Source organism: Thunnus thynnus, chromosome 21 (genome assembly GCF_963924715.1).
Source record: "Thunnus thynnus chromosome 21, fThuThy2.1, whole genome shotgun sequence".
Lineage (NCBI taxonomy): Eukaryota > Metazoa > Chordata > Actinopteri > Scombriformes > Scombridae > Thunnus > Thunnus thynnus.
This window is the reverse complement of record NC_089537.1, coordinates 9,256,312-9,276,766: the sequence shown is the minus strand read 5'-3', so window position 1 is coordinate 9,276,766 and position 20,455 is coordinate 9,256,312. Positions and strand designations below refer to the sequence as shown.

Genomic DNA, 20,455 nt, shown 5'->3' with positions numbered 1-20,455 from the left:
CAATCAATGTCAATTTTAGTTATGTTTTTTTATGGCTCTATGGATGACAGTGTTGGTCAGTCGGTCATTTCCTCTATAGTCATCAAACAGTCACAATTTTAATTTGTCCTTTGGTTTATGACCAAATATCAGCTCTAGCTTGTGTTTAGTGCACATAAGCAAATGTTGGCATGCTAACATGCAAACAGATGGTGAACATAATGAACATTATACAGTTATACGTACATCGATTAGTTGAAAAATTGTTTTTTTTAAAAGAAAAATGCTAAAATTCTCTGGTTCCATCTTGATAAATGTGAATATTTCTGGTTTCTTTAGTCCTCAATCATAGTTAACTTGATATCTTTGGGTTGTGGCCTGTTGTTCGGGACATTTCAGGTTACATTTTGTGCTTTGGGAAACGGTGATCGACATTTTTCACCATCTTCTGACATCTAATGTTGTTACCAGGTAACAGGATTTGACATTCAGAAACCCAATCACAGCTGTGATGCTCATGACACACTCCATTACAAAAGTCTTTGGCCGAAACCAAGAACAGGCTAAGATAATACATAGTTTGCTATTTTTTCAAAGTTTACCAGTAGTATGAGGCCAAAAATGTCAAATATGTTCTGAGGGTGGCACTTGACAAAAGGCCAGCGGTCATAAAATCATAAAAGAAATTCCCCTTTAGTAGCCACAATGTGCTTTGGCCAATTTCATGGTAGTCTGCCAAGTAGGCTACGACAAATAAAGTGCTAGGATTAACTAGAATTAACAAACAATTCTATGGCGGTATGGCTGGTAGCTGTTGAGATATGTGGCTTTGTCCAGACTGACATTTCCATCCTGACGCTCATCTCTAGTAGATCAGAAACACCAAACATTTTTACTCACAGCGTCTCAAATCCAAAGATTTTCTTGCTTCTCTCTGTTATGAGTCTAAATTTAATACTTTTGGTAACCAGTTCTGACATTTTACAGTGTTTCTGGAACATGTGTGGGCTTTTGTCATCACATAATTGTTACAGCCCTCACCTGAACAGACAAATACTGTAAACGAGCACTGACTTCATGTCCTTAAACTTCACCAATAGAAAAAAAACCCACTGATCTCCACACACAGATAGACTGCCAAGGGCTTTCTGGGAAATGAGGTGCAAAAATCTCCACAACAATTACTGCTTTGCATCAAAGATGTTACCAAAACACAACCCAGACATATCAGTCATCTTCCGGTCTTCCACCCACACACACCCACACACACACAATACCACCATCTCTTTGACCCAGAAAGGTTATTTTTAAGACTGTATCTCTCCACCTCACTGCTCATTGTTTTCCATATTTCTGCACTGATCCAAGAGTAAACAGTAAACATCTTTGAGTGCTCTGCTGCTGCTGCCGCCGCCACGGAGAGAGAGAGAGACAGAGAAGTTACAGGGCGGAGGCCGGTGAGTCATGAATACTTTTGTGTCATTATTGCAGTGATCAATAATTGATGTGTGGCGCTGAATTAAAACGATATGATGCTGCCACAACCTTTTTTTTTTTTTCCTTTTGGTTTCTTTCTTTGTACCTCCAGATGACTCAGTGGAAGCACGCAGAGAATGACAACTCCCCTGTGGGTCCGCTCTCCCCCCTCGGGTTACAGCATTAAATATTCACGCTGTACCTTTGCATAATTTACCTTGTCAACATACCAAGGAAATGACTCAGAGAAAAAAAAAAAAAAAAGGGGGGGATGAACGCTTTAAGTTTGAGGACAGGAACTCGGAGCTCAGCAGAAATCCAGGACATTTTAAACCAACTCTTCTTCAGGCAAAGAGACGCCAAAGGCAATTTCACTTCTTTGCACCAGCTCTATTGGGTGCATGATGCAAGTGAGTCCCTGCGTGTCTATGCAGAGATCAAACAGGGTAGCTAATTTTATAAAACACACACTAATCTAACAGTATTTGTGGCTTTAGGCTGGCTGCCTGTGTGTTTTGCCACAGCCTGCAACTGAAGGATGTATCCCAGTTTGAGTTACCCAAGAGGCGTTCTGCTGATTATCCTCGCCGAAATGTTTAAGGAGCATCTTGCCTTTTTGTTTAAACAGCGGAGGAGCATGTCGCTAGTGCTACGGTGCCAGCATAATGGTCTTCCCTGTCATGTGATCTCTGCAAAAAATTCCAGAGCGGCTACTGAAGCCCGGCGCACATGGCCGCCCTTCCAACAGATGTTTTTCGTTTGTGCTGCAGTCTCTCGGTTCAGAGGCACAGAGCCAGAGAGGTGATTCATGATGCGAGCCTTTTCCTTGTTACAGTCAGCAGACAGAAAGAAACTGCGCTCCGGGGCTCAGAATAAACACAGCCCTGGTTCTGTTTTGGTAAATTTTCTATTATTCCGATTACAGCTGGGCGATATAGCTGAAAAAGTTATCATAATAAAGTGTTTCATTTCAGTTGATATCGATAATTGATCGTTTTTAATGACCTGTTTTTAATAAAGACCAGGAGAGAAAAGCTTGAATGTAACCACTTCATCTATCAAGGCACACAGGTAATAATTTAACACGACAATTGAAAACTTTATCAACAATTTCCTCGCCGCGTACGCTGATTTTCTCGCTCCGCAATGTTTCTGTTGTTGTGTCACATGTCGACGGTGCAACCGAACAACACGCCTGTTCAATGATTGGCTGTCATTCGTAGCACGCTCCGTCATCAAGGGATATGATAGGCTGTTTATGAGCCAGCGAGGGAGCACGCTTGGGGTTTGTTCATGCAACCGAACTTTGCGTATTCGTTATGTGCTTTAGTGGCAGTTTGCATCAAGTATCTATCACCGAAACATATCGTTGTATTGCTCAGGCTTAATTCTGATATAATAAACTAGTAAAAGATGGAAATTGGAAGTGATGGATAGCGCTGACTGTGAGCTGTAGTAGCTGTTAGTATGTTAAAAAGAGTTTTTTTTCTCATGAACAAACCATCTTTGGTTACTGTCCTGCTCATCTCAACCCCTCCGTGTGAGCGCTGCAGCTATTTAACGACAAATAAACCCCATTTACTCACTCTAAAGCAGCATAAATGGAAAGTCGGGAATCATTTGGTCAATTCTTCTGCCCTACATGACAGATTACACTAAACATCGAGAGCCTGAAGTCATTCAAATCCGCAGCTAGATGTGTTTTAAAGTGGGAAATGAGGTCACGTTTTGGCACGAGCAGGGAACAGTGAAGGTGTGTGCTTCCCTGGTTTGATGCTCCATTTAATCGTAGCGGGGAGGACGCCAGTGGATGGTGATGGTGGGGGTGGGGAGGTAGGGAAAAAAAAAACAGAGGCATACACGTCAAACGCCACCTGCATGACCTAATTACACTTCACCTACATGATCGTAGGTGACACAGCATCAAACCGTAAGGAGGTGAATGTGTGTTTCCGTGCAATATTTCACTTTAGCGGGATGAAACTGATCAGTTTTAAGTGCAGCGACACTGAAGGATCTTTATAATCCTTTAACAGTTAGATCCAGATCTGACTGCCAGTGACTAGAAGAGGTCTTTCTCTCTCTCTCTCTCTCTGTCACACACACACACATACACACTGCTACAGCCTGGCAGCATGCTCTGAAGCTGTGAGTTATGTAATAGTGAACACAGAGAGCTGCAGGCCTGAGTGCACATCCTTCTATTCCCTGCACTCTTCCACTAAAGCCACCCACCCCCCCTCCTCTGTTGTTACTCTATCTGGCAAGAAAGAGCAGCAGATTCACAAATACACACAAGATGAGAGTTCACCTTCACACACATACACACACACACACACACGGAGTCCTAGGTCACTTCTGGGGACATTACATAGACTTACATTCATTTCCTGGAGACTTACCCTAACTTGCCCAACCCTTACCCTTACCCTAACCTTACCACAGACCCAAAACTCAGCTTTTTCCCCAATTGAGGACAGCCCCCCCCCCCCCCCCCCCCCCCCCCCCCCCAACACACACCCACACAGCTGTGGGTATGAACTGTGTCAAGAAATGTGCATTTTTAGTCCAGTGCAACAATAAAAATGCATTTTGCGGAATTAAATAAGCAGCTTGCAGATCAACAGGTGCTGTTTTTGCTCATTCAAAGAGGTTTTCATGATAGTACTGCATTATTATTAGGCTGTCAAACATCACCAGTTGAATTTATGGTTAATTGCATGAAGTCCTGGCTGCACAGCTCATCTCCACCCCTAAAAGACAGGTGTGTTTTCATTACAGTTGGCTGTGCAAGGGTACTGTGACCAAAGCATGTCATATATATATTTTAAGACCCCAGGCGACTGTGGCCCCTTTAAAACAGATATAATCTAGTCTCTTTGGTTGTGTTGTTTAATGAGGCATCTTCAACCATCCATCCGTCCATCCATCCATCCATCCATCCATCATGCAGCTCTTGGTGGCCTTACCTCCTCCAGCACATTCACTGTGTTCCTGCAGCTCTGCAGTCGGGTGGTGAAGCTGGATGTTGTCGGGGAATTGTAATCCTCTGTTGTCTCCGAGAGAAACTCGGACACCGATATTTGATCCGGCATCCTTTAACGGAGAGAATGCCCACGGGAGGGTTGGCGATAAATGCTCAGAAGGACAAAACCATGTAAGATTAAAAAAAACAACAACAAAAACAAAAAAAAACAAAAACAGATAGAAAGCAGTAGTGGTGGTGGTGGTGGAGGGGGGAGTCTGGTGGATGATGGAAGGGAAAGCCGATTTTTCCTCGCAAAACTATCGAGATGATTAAGACGTGTGACTTCTCAAATGACTTCACTGTTCCCCAGGGGCCATGAGAGGGGGGGGGATTAGCTAAATTTCTGCAGGCTGTGTCCCCCTCGGTGTGTCTATTCCTTGAGAGGATGTCTAAAAGCGACGCATTTATAAATAGTGTCACTCTGCGTCTGACTAAACCTCGGAGGAAAAACCACCGTAAAGAATAGCGGACGCCCTCATTATGCTCTACAGATGTTCAATAAGCCGCTTGTCGTCAAAACAGCCCGCCGTTACCAGCCTCTGTCTAAAATTTATCATAGTCCATGGTCTGCCGAGGTCGTCTCGAGCTGCAGCGGGGTTTGGTCCTCTCTTCTTCGGCTGTAGTTTATGTTTTTTAAACGCTAAACGCTGCCGCAGACACATTCACCGCCACTCTCTCCTGCTCGGCCGCGCTCGAGCTTCTCAGAGACTCAGTGACAAGCTCGCGCGAGGGAAAGGTTCGGCTTCCGTGTGTGATTTTCAAAATAAAATTCACAACATTAAATTTCCTGTTTTACCACAATTCAATTATCTTTTAATCAATAAGTGAGTTAATAGTTGGTGTCTCATATATTTATTAACACAGTGGGCTGCGAAATGTTTTTTTAATCAACATATGAGTTTATATCACAGTCACAATATATTAACACAATGAGGTTTTTGATGAATAATAATCAATAATGCGGATATAATGACTAAGTGAGTAAAGGCAAATAATAGAACAGCTAGAACAGTCTGGTACATTCAGAGAATCACATCATTTTACTGTAATTCAGGGTTTAAAACCAGGAAAAGATAACACTTATGCCATATTACAATACTATGATATTCAAAATCTAAGCAGATATCTAGTCTCATGTCAAGATATCGATATATTGCCCAGCCCTAAACTGAAGGAACAAGAAGAACATACATATTTTTGAGAGAATAGTTTCCACCTTTAGTCACAGTTTGTTAGTGTTTCCCAGGATGTTGTGGTTGACTAAACCACCACTTTTCCACAAAGTGGGGCAAAGTTCAACATGTTCTATGCATATAATATTACACCCATCTTCTGACCTATTGCACCAAGAAAGGTCTGTTTCCTGTGCTACATTTTTAGGTTTGCAGGCGAAAGGTCCACTTTCTCTCCAAAAGCATGCCTGTGTGTATTGCATCTTAACTGTAATGTAATAATAAGTAATTACATTTGAATACATACATACACTCATGTATTTTATTTTTTTGTACACTAATCTATTGCTTTTATATTTCAACAGTTTCTTTTTTTCCTTACTGCATTATTGAGGAGCTGAAACATAAGATTTTTACTCTCTTATACTTGTGTAATGAGATGTAACAATAAAAAAACATTAAATGTTTTTTTTTTATGTAAACAAAACATTAAGGGATCGATAAATAGAGCTTCTGATGACATGGATGCAAATTATTCTCATAATGCACACAAGCAGTTGCGATGCAGCCGTTTTGTAAAAGCAGGTATCGTCAGGCTAGATTTTTTTAAATGTATTTTGAAGTTAAGATCACCCATTTTCCAGTGTTTTATATTCATTGACAGCAACTTGACGCATTTCTCTCCCACCCACCTCGCCTGGCTGACTGAGACGAAGAGGCGCTCTGCGCATGCGTGATCTGGAATCTTGACTGCAGAGAGAGCTGTTCGACAGTTGGGCCTGTAACTGAAAGCAACGGTCTACAGAAAAAAACACAGTAATGGCTAGTTTATTTTACTTTAAGGGAAAAATAGCGGGGTATTCACTGTCCAGAATATTATTAGACGCCTAGGAGCCCACCTAAATAATGTCATTTTGGCCAATGTGTGCTTTCAATAAGCTACAAAATTGAACACAAGCTACTTTTAATCACTAACAGTTGAAAACCTTAGTTGCGTTTCCTCGTAGTTTTTTACCGTAATGACATGTAACGGTAGTTTTACCCCAATGAGATATTACGGTAGTTTTACCGTAATGACAGATAACGGTAGTTTTTACCGTAATGACGCACGCAACGTTACTCTCATTAAACTGGTTTGAACTGTGAGAATGTGTCTATATATTGACATTTTATCACTATATCTCTCAGTTTAATGTCATTAAAGGATAGTAGTCTGTTTTGGTAGTGCCACTGTTTTAAAGTTTGGTCTGAAAACTTGGTAACGGCTAACCAAATTAATTATCCAGTAGTGTATCACTATCAACCTACATTCATTTTCCTAAACCAGCATAGACATGATCTGATAAAACAAAACAGTTGGAGTCTGGAGTCAATGTCTCCTACTGTCAGATATTAATGCATCCTATAGTATGAATTAAACTGACTAGCTGTCACTTAGAAGATAGATGCAGTGAATTTTCTGGGAGTTCAGTGAGTGTTACTATATTCATGTCATATATAGATTTTCCAAAAACATTTTTGAGTCTGTCACTGTCAGCAGATTGAATATAATTTCGGCTTCGGATCTCTCAAATTACAGGTTAGATCCCTGGTTTTCTGGTTTCTAGCTCTGAGAGAATATATGTGGTTGAGTTAATTGACCTCTTAAATAGATTCAATTCATTCAAAACTCCATTCTCTCCAAGTCAGTCAGGTCTTATACAGCTATCAACCACACACTACTAAAATATGCACTGCAATATACATGTAATACAATATGTAGCCATAACAAAAAAACTGATCTGAACATCAACCACTTCCCTTTTCTAAAACTAGCTTCATTGCTGTTTGTCATAATGTCTGCACAAGTCCTCCAAACACTGAAGATGATCCCCAAACCCAGAGATGTCACAAACCTTTTTGAACCAGCCAAAGTTGTTCAGGTTGCACGTCTATAATGTTTAAGTTGTTCATCTAAAGTTAGACATCTTAGAGATTTGTAGCATCATTATATATATAAATTATATATGTAAAAGAGCAGCCTGGTAACACCTCTACCAGTTTTTAAAACAAAAATATATATGCATGACTAAAATAGATTACAGACATTGCCTCTTTTGAATCTTTTTTTTTTTTTTAATTATTCTTTGTCTCCACAGTTACTGTTTTTGGGTTTTTTTTTTACTGTACGTGTAAGTAATTTGTTTGTTTTTCATTGATTTACTGTAATAAATGGTTTTGTGTTTCATTATATTTGCATATCTTAAAAAAGTTAATAAAAAACTTTAATTACAAAAAAGACAAAAAATGCATGAATGTATACAAAACCATGATATATGTTGCACAAATACACAATTTAAAAATAATTTTTCCATATCCCATATATAAAAGCCTCTGTATTTCTTGTTATACAAATCCAAACATGAAGCGCCATCTTGCGGCTAATCTGCAGCATTTTTTTCAGTTACGCATATTTTTTGTATCTATGAACCCTTGAATGGGTTTGGCTTGTCCCTAGAAAAATAATTTCACAATTATATCTGTTAGCTTGACCCCTTCATGGTTTACAGTATATCTTTAAAACCATTATATTGTAAAATGTGAGTTCTGTAAAGGAAACACCGTTTTCGCAGATTGATTTTAGATTGAATAATTTGTGAATTCTGAATCATTTCCGTTTTATTTTGAAAATAATAATCGGAAGTCCCACAATCGATAGTTGCCTAATTTTTTTCCCACCCGCATCCCGCGAAGACCCACCCATCTCTGCCTCTGATTGGCTAGTACTCATTGCCTTCATTGGTTGGATTGGTTAGCTTTAGGTATGAGGCGTGAGATTGGTTACTTTTAGTGGAAGAATATCAGAGTAAGCCAATCAGAGGCGGCGTAGGGGCGGGTCCTCACAGAATACGGGTGGGGAAAAATAACGCTTGATAGCTTGACAGCGCTTGTGCTAGCTTTGAGCTAATATTGATAAGGTCACTTGAAGGCAAAAAGAGGCTGTTGTTGCTTTTTGGGGGGAGCTGCTCTCACTAATAACAACCAGAACAAGAGTGAAAAGGCAGATATTGTCGCTGAAGTCCTGCCAACGCTTGTCATCTCTCAGAAAACAGCCAGTTTTACCCAAAAAACTTGTGGCGTGGGAGAAGAAACAAGCACAGCTCAGACTGAATGGCTGAGGGCTCCTCAGGTAACTAACATGCTGTCTAACTAAATCATTTAGCTAAATGATGGGTCAGTGGTCACTAAAGTTACTAAAACTGGCGTTTACTGTTAAAATATAAGTAAGCTGCCCACTTTAGCTCGCTTCCTTACGTTTTGGTCACATGCTTATGTGCCAGTTTCGTTAGCTAGCTGACGTTAGCCAAGATTTTAACTTTTATCTATCATCAATAAGCTGCTTTATCGGCTGATTTTCATTTATGGCCAGAGTAAGCCGAGCATGTCTGTACGATCAGTTAGGTGACATGTGACTGAACTTTGAAAGCCAACAGTACATCTGATCTGGCTTAAAAAAAAACCTACTGGCTATACATAGTGATGGTGATCATTGTGGTCTAAATACGAGGTGTTAAACGTGTTGTCGCTCTCCAGTAAATGAATAAATCAACAGATGGATTCCAAGTTTCATTTTAAAAAATTATAGTGGTAGTAAACAAAACAAATATTTGATTGTTTTAGATTCTTGCTCCTCTCCCTCACACCGTTTTTCAAGTCTGACTTAAAACAACACTCAATGACCAAACTAACATTGAAGCAGGTTTTTCTTGCCATAATCATTCCTCCTGTTCATACTGACCATTAGAAGATCCCTTCATAATGCACTTATAATGTAAGTGATGGGAACCAAAATCCACAAGCCTCCCTCTGTGCATTTAAAAATTTATCTGAGGCTAATATGAAGCTTCAGCTGTTCAATTGAGTCAAATCAAGTAGATATCTTTCAAGGTTACAGTCTTTTTAGTGCCAAAGTCCCTCTTTTTATTACTATACTTCTACCACAGCTCAACAGGGAAACACAGAGGGAATTTGATGCTAAAAGGACTGTAAATGTGGCAGATATCCAGTTGATATGACTAAGTGAGACTGCTGAAGCCTCAAATTAAGCTTCAGATAAACTTGTAAATGCATTCAGTTTTCGTCAAGTGACTAATTGATTAATCGACTAATTGTTGCAGCTCTAGAGTTTAAATTGAAAATTACCGTTTACAGCTGTTATCTATCAGGATTGATCATAATAATGTCTGAAATCACTCCAAAATTATAATCTTTGTTTTCATCATTGCTACTATTAAACATATCTACTGTGACTGTATTTGGTTGTTATTATTGCACACACAGCTTCAGGCTTTTAACCCTCACAGTTTGTCTGTTTGCAGATCCACCTGACCTTAATCCAAATGGGACGTCACATCACAAGCCGAATCAGCACAAATCCAGAAGGGGTCGACCCAGACACAACAATGACAGAAACATGAGTAGTAACAGATATGATCCTTCTCAACAATATGGATACTTTCATCAGGGCTATAAACCCCCCTTTGGCCATAATAATTCACATTATGCAGGACCTCAGCATCCTCCCTATGAGGGAGAGGACGGTGCCAGGAGGAGAGGTAGAGGTCGAGGGAGGAGGGAAGGGAATAGAGGTGTAAATGGGAATTCTGGTGGCTCAGGCCCACGGTGGCAAAGACCTGGATGTGACAGTGCCCACAACAGAGGTATGGGTGGCTTCCAGTCAGGTGCACATCCCATGGATGGACCTGATATGCCAAACTGGCGGAGAGAAGATGTGGGCAGAAATTTTGAACATCCTAATGAGAGGAGAGAACACAATGAGAAAGGCACTCACTTAAAGGAGTACAACACTGAAACCAAAGGAGAAAACCACACATCAGAAACCAGGGAAAGAACGCAGAGGAGCAGGACTGGTCCGGACTCAGACTCCCAGCGTGACGACCATCAGAGGAAACACACTGAAACGAAACGACGACAAGGACCAATCAAACCACCCAAACCACCGGCTCAAGAGGAAATGTGCTCAGAGAGGGGAGCCAGCGGGCAGGATAACCCAGGCCACGGCAGATCTTCTCAGAATCCTGCCTGTAAGGCTGAGAGAGGCTCAGGACGACACACGCCGCTCCAGACCAGAGGGCAGAGACGACCACACCACCAAAACCACAGGCCCGGCCAGAGGAACTGGGACAAGATTCCAGAGAGCAAGGAGACTCAGACAGGTCAGACTGTAGCTTGCTAAAAAAATCACCAATCTCTTTTGCTTTTTAATGATATTTTAATAGTCCAGGAATAATTAACCTCTTGACTCTGTTTTCCTGATATATATTTTCCCTTTTAGTACCTTCAAAGTTACATTTTCACACACTTTTCACACTGGTTGTCAACATCATATATAGTCTGTTTGTGCTTGTTGTTTCACTGTTGTGTCAAATGGTAAATTTGATGGCTTGTGTACCCTTCTATACATCTTGTAATTCAACATAATTAGTATCTTTAGAAATTTGGAAACCCTTCTTTGGGATTGATGTAGCTGCCAAAGGGTCTGTCGGGTTAAAGATGTTAATCGAAGGTTCTCTCTGATCTCCGCAGGCTGTCTAATTGAACAGCTGTCCGGGGAGAAGTACGAGTGCATGGTGTGCTGCGATGTCATCCGGGTCATGGCTCCGGTGTGGAACTGCCAGAGCTGCTTCCACGTCTTCCATCTGAACTGCATCAAGAAATGGGCTCGATCCCCGGCCTCTCAAGCAGACGGTACGACCCTTAAACACCGTCTCCTCTCTGACCGGTTCAGACAGCGCTGACCTAGACTCTTCTCTGTGTGGCTACAACACAAAATACACTGTAATGTACAGTGAATGTGGCCCCATCAACAGAAAAAAAACAAACAATACAGCTCTCATTGTGTGAAGTTCCTGCTGCATCAACAGTGTATTGTTTTGCACAGCATGTGAGGCCAGCTGGAATATCTGCTGGTCTCTTTAGATAAAGTTTATATAAAAAAAAAATAGTATTTATGTTTAAATGAAGCTGTTTTTCAGATTCAGCTGAAGGTTGGCGTTGTCCAGCCTGCCAGAATGTTGCACTGAAACACCCGACTTCCTACACCTGCTTCTGTGGTGAGTGATTGTTTCATTCATGCGATTAGTTGTCAGTTTTAATTTAATTAGATTATCTATAAGTCTAAATCCTCTCTGTCATTTTGAAGAGCTCTATAAGCTGTTGAGTCTGTGATTGACAGCGACTGAAACAAAGCCATCAGTCTTTTTTATTGCATACGTGATTTGCAGGTAAAGTAACGAACCCAGAGTGGCGGCGCAGCGAGATTCCTCACAGCTGTGGTGACATGTGTGGGAAGAAGAGGAGCGGGGTGGACTGCAACCACCCCTGTAACATGTGAGCCCTTAAAAACACTTTATTTTTATGGTGTTCAGTTTTGAGGTAATATTCAGTGAAACAATATGCTGGGACTGGATGTTACACTGTGAGGGGAAAATTCAAAGATTCATAAACATTTTGCATGATTTTAAAGTTTTAAAAAAGAAAACAGGTTGTGAGAATAACGCAGCGTCACATCATGTTTCCAGTTCAGGCATTTTTATGTTATTTGAAAACAATACCTTCTGTGTCTCCCTTCAGCTTATGTCACCCTGGACCTTGTCCACAGTGTCCTGCCTTTGTAACAAAATCCTGCATCTGTGGGAAGACCAGGTACTCCATTAAGCATTAATCGTGTGTGCACGTTTCTATCTGTGTACTCTAATATTTATCTGTGTTATTATAGTCAACAGTGTTTGGTTCATCAGATATTTACACCATATGATTGAACCGTGTCTTTGCAGTCAACCGATGCGCTGCGGCCAGGCTACGGTGCTCCAGTGTGACAAAGTGTGTGGTGCTGTACTCAACTGTGCCGACCACACCTGCGCTCAGGTGTGCCACAGCGGAGCGTGTCAGCCGTGCCAGCTGCAGCTTCAGCAGGGTGAGTCTCACTTCGCCGGGACACAAAATATCCCGACTGATAAAATTGTCCTGCTGCAGTTCTTGTAAGAATAAATAAATCATTTAAATGTTTTTCATTTGTTTTCTGTGCTCACGTGCAGTCTGCTACTGTGGCGTCACCTCTCGTAAAGTCCTGTGTGGGACTGATAAAGATGGATTTGACGGTTCGGGACATTTCTCCTGTCAAAAAATATGCGGAAAGTAAGTTCATCACGCAGCACTAATGACGTCCGCCATCATTTAATATTAAAACATTTATTTCAGTTCGACAGTTTCCATCACAGCACGACACTCTGTATTTTCAGGATGCTAAACTGTGAAGCTCATCGGTGCCAGCAGGTGTGCCACCGTGGCCCGTGCCAGCCGTGCCCTCGCTCCCCGAGCCTGGTGAAGACGTGTCCCTGCGGTCAGACCCCGCTCACCAAACTCCTGGAGCTGGGCTACTCTGAACGACAAAGCTGCTCTGATCCTATCCCCTCCTGCGGAAAGACGTGCAACAAACCACTGGCCTGTGGCTCCAGCGGTAAGGAAGAGGAAGTGTGTGTGTGTGTGATGAAGCGCAAGCAATTTGTTATAATATAGTGTAACAGGTGAACTGAAGCTATCCTCACTAAAGATCTAAAACTGACCACAGGTAAGATGGGAACATACGTAATATATTAATATATATTCTAGTAAGAAAACTGCTCAAATGGTTTGTTTAAAACTGAGCACAGCACATTCTCTTCTCACAAGTGTCACGTTGACTCTTAGATTTAAAAACAGGACATGGTAATGACACGGTTTTGAGATGCATCAAATCTTTTCAGTTTTGCTCGCTAGTTTTTAAAATGGTAAAGAGACGCATGGAGAATTAGCAGAGAAAGCATTAAATGTGATGTCAGCGCAGGCATTATCTGTCCAAATTTAAAGACTTCACGCTTTTCCATCACGTCATGTTTAAGCCTCAGGTTTTTACTTACAGTCGCAGATCATCTGCATCATTAGATTACTCTTCTTTACATCTGCATTTTCTGACATATGGCTTTACTCCAGGCTGTCGTGATTTTCCTGTAACTAGCTGTATGAAGATGTAATCTCATGCTCATACGTGTGATTTTTTTCAAAATGACCCAATTCCTTCACCATCTTCTGTTCGGCTGTGTTTTTATTCCCGAAACAAAGAATCTGTTTTTAACTTCTTCACAGTCTTAAGTATTATGTGTGTGTGTGTGTGTACAAACAGGATGTGCGTAATCTAAAGCCTCCAGGCATTGTTCTTACCGTTTGTAAGATGACGTACTGAACTTGTGGTATTTCAGACACCATCCACATGTGTGAGAAGATGTGCCACGAGGACAGCTGCGGACCCTGCTCCCTGACCTCTACTGTCAGATGCAGATGCGGATCCAAGACAAAAGTGAGCCCAAACACTGGTAGAGTATTTGTTTTCTGTGTCGGCACTGGAGTCATTGTTTTATTCATAACACCTTTTTTTTATTATTCAGGAGGTCCCATGTGCCACAATCCAAAAAGAAGGTAAGATTTAACCACATCCAGATTAAATTAAATAATGTAAAATCACCAGTCACCTGACTTGTTGTCTGTGTTTGACTCTTTAAACTCTAGATGAGCTCGTCTTCACTTGCGAGAGGAGATGCAACAAGAAACGCTCTTGTGGCCGACACAAGTGTGGCGAGCTGTGTTGCGTGGTGAGTGTTCAGTGAGTCTGTGCCAGTTTTGAGTAGTCGGTTTAAGTCCCGACACCTCAGGCAGTGTTTTAATAAACGGACGTTAAAAGTAATTTAACAGAAACTGGGATTTGTGATACTAAGTTGAATTTCTAAAGGTTTAATACTACAAAAATGTGGAAAGTAGTGTCACAAAAGATTTATTGCTTAATTTCCACTAAATAACCCGACAACTATTCTGGCAATCGTCGGTTTTTATAATATTTTTTCAGCCAACTTTAACAGACACAGAGGGCCGAGATACAGACTGTCTGAATTCCTGTAGCATCAGTCACAAACACTAAAATATTATGTGATTTGGCTGCAGTAAATATCCCAAAAATCAGAACAATTACAGCCAAAGGCAGGAACGCTGTGCAGGTAAAAAGGAACAATGATCACATAGTTTAAAATCTGGTTATTCTCAGCTGCGCCTTGTAATCAAGAAAGCGGCTCTGCAATCTAAATAGTTTTATGTTGCTGGTACCAGTTTTTTTTCAACCAGTTTAATTGGATCTGGATTCAATTTGAGTGTGATGGATGGCTATTTGATGACTTTGCTTTGTTTAATTTTGCTGCCGAGGTCCAGTGACAGGAGTCGGACCGCGGCTCCGCCTTTTTAATCTTTCCACTTTGCGCCCGTACACCATCTGGAGGTGACAGTAAAATTAGATTTCAGCTCGCCGCACATACCCGCTAAAAGGATTGAAAGTTTTTAAGATATTATATTAAAGGTCTCACAATCAATCCAAATAAAATCTTAATTTTGTTATTGGGTAACCGCGAGATTGTAGGAGGTGGTGTCACTGGTTTCTGCCTCTCTCCATCCAGAATGTGGAGCACAAGTGCCCCCTGATCTGCGGCTACAAGCTCAACTGCGGCCTCCATCGCTGCCAAGAGCCGTGTCACCGTGGAAACTGTGAACCCTGCTGGCAGTCCAGTGAGTCCTGCAGTCATTTCCTCCTGTCCAACAGCGCAGCGTTTATGAACCAAGACTCAGAAGAACCACATAGTTATTCTCACTCACTCGTTTTTTACATCATCTTTGTTTAATTTCTTTCTCTTTGTTGTATTACTGTGCTGTGATGCTGCCACACTGCTTCTATCCTATGTGGTGTCATGATTTTTCTTGTGTTTATAGGTTTTGACGAGCTGACGTGTCACTGCGGGCTCACCGTTTTGTACCCTCCCATCCCCTGTGGCACGAAACCACCAGAGTGCAAAAACCTGTGTACTAGAAGACATGAATGTGACCATCCAGGTAAGACTGAACAACAATTGCTCACAGAAGCAGTTACACGCCGCACATGAGAATATGCTCCTAACATTTATCTCTCATTTAGTGTTTCACAACTGCCACAGTGAAGAGAAGTGTCCACCTTGCACATACCTCACTCAGAAATGGTGCATGGGAAAGCACGAGGTGACGTCTCCTGAGCTCACGAATATACACGAGTAATTTTACGTTTTTTTGTTCCTGTGATTAAATGAAAACTATTCTCTTTGACCCAAAGCAACGCAGCAACATCCCATGTCATCTGCAAGACATTTCATGCGGCCTGACGTGTAATAAAGAGCTGCCATGTGAAACACACCGCTGCAGACGAATCTGTCACCGGGGCGACTGCTTGCCAGAAGGCGGCTGCCGCCAGCCCTGCACGCTGCCTCGTCCAGACTGCGGCCACCCGTGCTCCGCTCCCTGTCATAAAGGCAGCAGCTGCCCACGCACCACCTGCACTGCCAAGGTAGAGCGCACCACCACGGAGAACAGCTGGACCTCCAGTTGCTAGAAACGGATTGCTAATTTTTTACAGATGGTCTCGGTTACAGTGAGGATTCAGGGAGAATTGAGACATATTTTCACACCGTTAAAAGCTTAATAACTTATTACTGCACTGTAATAACTGTAACTGTAATAACTCTGAAAATTTAGCTAATAAATTCAGTTATATGAATGTGTCATATCTAACAGATGATGTTCAACAGTCCAGCTGTGTGTTCGGCAATCGACTAGAATGAAATAACATGTCAGCTGCAGTTCTTTATACTCAAGAACTCCATAAATAATGAAACCTCTCACAGCTACAGGAATTCCTCACGAGTGCCGTCAAACTTTCAGAAAAGCAACAATTGAATAAAAAAAGTATTTTTCACTGAGCTGAAGTCTGACTCTTCATAACTTCCTCAGGTATCTCTGCAGTGTGACTGCGGTCGAAGAAAGGAAACGGTGGTTTGCACAGAGGCGGCAAGTTCTTATCAGAGGTTAGTTGAACTTTTTTCTGTGTGTATTCTGCTGTTTCATTGTGAGATAATTAAAACATTCTTACATCGTCTGTTTCTGCAGGTATGCAGCCATCGCCATGGCCAGTAAACTGTCTGACATGCAGCTCGGTGACTCTATGGACATCGGCCCCTTCCTCTCTAAGAAAGAGCGTAAACAGACCAGGTAGTGATGGAGGAAAAGCTGTTCAAATTATAAAATGTTCTACAGAAGTGATTTTGATCGTTAAGCATATCAAGATACACAAACAAAATGATTTTAAGCAGCAAATTGTAATTGCAGTTATTTGCAGTGATTTTTAGTACAGTTACGGTGTTGTGATGAAACACTGAAATGCTTTTCTGCATAGAAATTGATTTTCTGTTCACTATGACTGAAGACCTCTTGTTTGTGCATTAATATTTAAATACTTGGAAGTTATTATAGCTGCTTCTAATATGACTCAGCCATTCAGAACTAAGGACGATGTGTTTTATATGCAGTATGTTGGTACCCCTAAACGACATCCATCCTAAAGATATGAAGTAAAACCTGAGTATATGTTTGTTTCCTCAGGCTTGAATGTGACCAGGAGTGTGCCACTTTGGAAAGAAACAAGCGGCTGGCGGAGGCTTTACAGATAGACTCGTCCTCTGACCCCTTCAACGTCCGCTCCACCTCCGTATACAGCGACAGCCTCAAAGAGGACGCCAGGTCCGTCTTTTCCTCTTGTTTATTACCAGCTGTTGATTTATTGCACCGGTTTATTACATTTTTTCCTTTGCAGATCAAGTACAGATGCAGATCAACCAGCACACTAACAAATCCTCCCACATCCTCTTTCAGAAAAGACCTGAAATTTGTCACAGAGGTAGAGGAGGAGATCAAGAATCTCGCCGAGCTCGCTAATAAGGTAAGAAGATACTGTGAATGCTCGTGCCAGTATGGAGATCCATACTGACTTCTCCCGGTAATGTGATGCTCCCTCTGGTGGTTGTGTCGGGAGCCTGCTGCCCTTGGGCAACAATGACTGACAACAACTTGCATGTTGATAACCTTCACTTTAAATCTCTTGTTTAACATTTTTGTTCCCTTTTTTAGATATCTAACAGGCGTATAAAGCATCTGCTCAGCTAATAAATCCAATATGGAGTCTGGTTTTTACACCACCAGATACCATTATTGTCCCCAAGGACATTTCCTGCATGTCACAAGCAGTTTAAACACTGCAAGACAGAATTATAACAGCAGGTATCCCGTTTTATAAAAGAGAACTCAAAATGAACTCCTAACTCAACATGATCCACAAAGATACAACAATAAACCCCTCACAAGCACTACATAACAGACACTAAAGATTTCCAAAAACAGTTTATATAAAACGGCATCATATGCCATCTCAAGAAGTCCAGAAGTCTGTATTAAGTGTTTGAAAGATTACCAAATGCAATCCTTAAAAACAAAGCGGGTTCAAATGCATTTGTCAGATTTCTCTGATATAACGTTTTGGATATATTATCACTTGTTGGAGAAAACAACTGGTAGCAGGGCAGATAGCTGCAGCAGATGTTTGATAAAATAAGACCATTACATCAGATTCTGCTTAAAATGCAGCTGTTAAAATAGTTTCATCATTTCTGCACTTGATCAGGCAACTCATTGTTGACATTTAAGATACGAATCTTCACCCACGACTTACATCATTGTCATGTTTTTTTTTTTTTTTCTGACCCAGTCGTTGTATATTCAGCTATTTCTGAGCTCGGTCAATTCTCCAGTGGACCTCCGAGATGGAACCAGCTGTGGTTTCCTGTAGATTTCTGACGATGAAGCCTCTTTAGTAACCAAACTAAATTAGTAGGTACCTCATGGGCCAGTTAGAAAAATAGCCTCATGTTCTTTTTTCAGATTTGTTTGATGCTTTGAGGCTATCAGGAGTGTAGCCGTCAAGGTCGCTGTCGGTGCTGCTTTGGATTTTTTTTTTTTTTGCTAAATGTAAAAGCTTGTTTATCACAGACTGAATCTTTCTTTTTTTTTTGAACAACATGATTCATGGATCATGGAGGGCAAAGCTTTTCTGCCTTATGAAAAGTTTTATCATATATTCTCACGTCTGAAATTCGCTGCATACTGTGCTGCCTTCACTGCCTTCGTTTTCTCCCCTCTTCCTTCCTGTGTGGGCCTCTACTTTCCCCTCAAAACAAGCTTATTAAATTTTCTTCTCTATTGAAATTTGGCTGTAATAGTTTCTAACTAGCTTCTGGCAAAGAAAGCGGGCCGGTTCTCTGCCAGTTGTTGTTTTCCATCGTCGTCTTTTGTAGTGTATTTCTATAAAAAGCCCAACACAGAAAACACAGAAAATAGGCCATGCATGCACTACAATGCCCAAAAGTATGTAGACACCAAAACAATGCACCCAAACCATTAATACGCTGCTACGACGGCCTCCACTCTTCGGTTTTAGAGCCTGATTGCAAAAAAAAAAAGTCAATAAAAGTGCTTGTAGCAATCCAAACTCTTTTAACTGTTATTTGTCTGGAGGAAAGAGACAGAAAAGCTTTGTTTTTTTTCAATATAAATCCCTAATGGACATACATTACTGATGTCTGCAGGGAAAACAGGCAAAGAGGAGCCACTGCTTCCCTCCCATGAACAGAGAACACCGGAAGATCATCCACGAGCTGGCCGAGGTCTACGGCGTGGAGAGCGTGAGCTACGACAGCGAGCCCAAACGCAACGTCGTCATCACAGCCCACAAGTAAGACCGTTTCCAGACATACAGGAACTTGTTGGCTGATGCAGATAGTCACAAATAAATAAATTAAAAAAAACAGTGTTGATTATAGCTTTGAGGATGTGTCTGTGTATCTAGGGGGAAGTCGGTCTGTCCAAACTCGACGCTGACATCTTTGATCGAGCGAGAGACGGCGGCGAGGGCCCCTCCTCCCATCGCTCATATCAAACAGCACAGCAGCAAGTAGGTTCCCTTCTGTGGTTAAAGAGTCTGTTCATGCACTGGCTTGATTACTGCAACAGCCTTATGTCCTTAATAGTCACTTATTTTATGTTGCACAGCATAAGAATGAATCAATAAATTTAATCCTGCGCCCTCATTTTCTTCCCATTTTTGCTCTCAGGGCCGTCAGTGGAAGCTCCTGGTCGAAGATGGTGAAAGAAGAACCTGTGATTGATTATTTTGATGTCCAGGACTAATCATAATGAGGCGTAAAAAAAAAAAGAGGAAACCTCAGGATCTGCGCTCAGAAATGCATCAAAAATGTCTCCATCTGCCAAAAAATGAAAGCTGTCTCTGAAAGCTTTTTCAATAAGGATTCTTCCAGCCTACTAATCAAATAAAATTGTTTTAGAATATGTCTGATGTGATTTGCCCTCCGAGAACGCCCACGCTCGCTAAATCTCAGAGGAGGAATTAAACAAGTCCTGGGTCAAGTGTTCCCCTTGAATTTAGATATTAAAGTCGATCCAGACACGCATAAATTCTGAAGTTGAATTGTTTTGAAAAGCTTCTGAGTGATTTTTTTTTTTTTTTTTTTTCCTCCTCTTGTTTGCAACCATTTCCCTCATTGGAGCCAATTCAATAAAAAGTGAATTCTTCCTTACTCAAAGGACAAACTTGTTTATATGACTTTAATGCATTAGCTTCAATATCCAATTTCTCCTCATAAAAATAGCTCATTGTGTATCTCAACAGAAAGACTCTTCTTCAGCTTGAGCTCTCCTAAGATTATCAAACACAAGATGCTTTTTCTTGTTCTTTCTCGCTGGTTATTGAGCCGGAGCGTCAGTAGTAAACCTCCGCTGATGGAGTTCGTGG

At 41.3% G+C, this 20,455-nt stretch overlaps 2 protein-coding genes across 4 annotated transcripts in view; one reads left to right on the top strand and one right to left on the bottom strand.

Annotated features, from left to right (window-relative positions):
- Positions 1–5,190, bottom strand: part of asap1b (ArfGAP with SH3 domain, ankyrin repeat and PH domain 1b) — a 62,722-nt gene extending 57,532 nt beyond the window's left edge. For all 3 annotated transcript variants that reach the window (XM_067577489.1, XM_067577488.1, XM_067577490.1), the window contains exon 1: positions 4,425–5,190. In XM_067577489.1, coding sequence (XP_067433590.1) covers positions 4,425–4,550 — 126 coding nt within the window. In that variant the 5' untranslated portion in view covers positions 4,551–5,190. The remainder of the gene's footprint in view (positions 1–4,424) is intronic.
- Positions 5,191–8,546: 3,356 nt separating this feature from the next.
- nfx1 (nuclear transcription factor, X-box binding 1) lies at positions 8,547–20,240 on the top strand. The gene is made up of 23 exons (XM_067577946.1): positions 8,547–8,824; positions 10,014–10,871; positions 11,242–11,403; positions 11,691–11,768; positions 11,940–12,045; positions 12,289–12,360; positions 12,492–12,631; positions 12,753–12,852; positions 12,957–13,174; positions 13,953–14,050; positions 14,139–14,169; positions 14,260–14,342; positions 15,192–15,300; positions 15,502–15,621; positions 15,704–15,783; positions 15,875–16,105; positions 16,549–16,622; positions 16,705–16,806; positions 17,197–17,334; positions 17,467–17,533; positions 19,233–19,378; positions 19,493–19,597; positions 19,758–20,240. Exons 1-23 carry the CDS (start codon positions 8,806–8,808, stop codon positions 19,831–19,833), a joined length of 3,213 nt encoding a protein of 1,070 aa, XP_067434047.1. The 5' UTR covers positions 8,547–8,805; the 3' UTR covers positions 19,834–20,240.
- Positions 20,241–20,455: the final 215 nt, after the last annotated feature.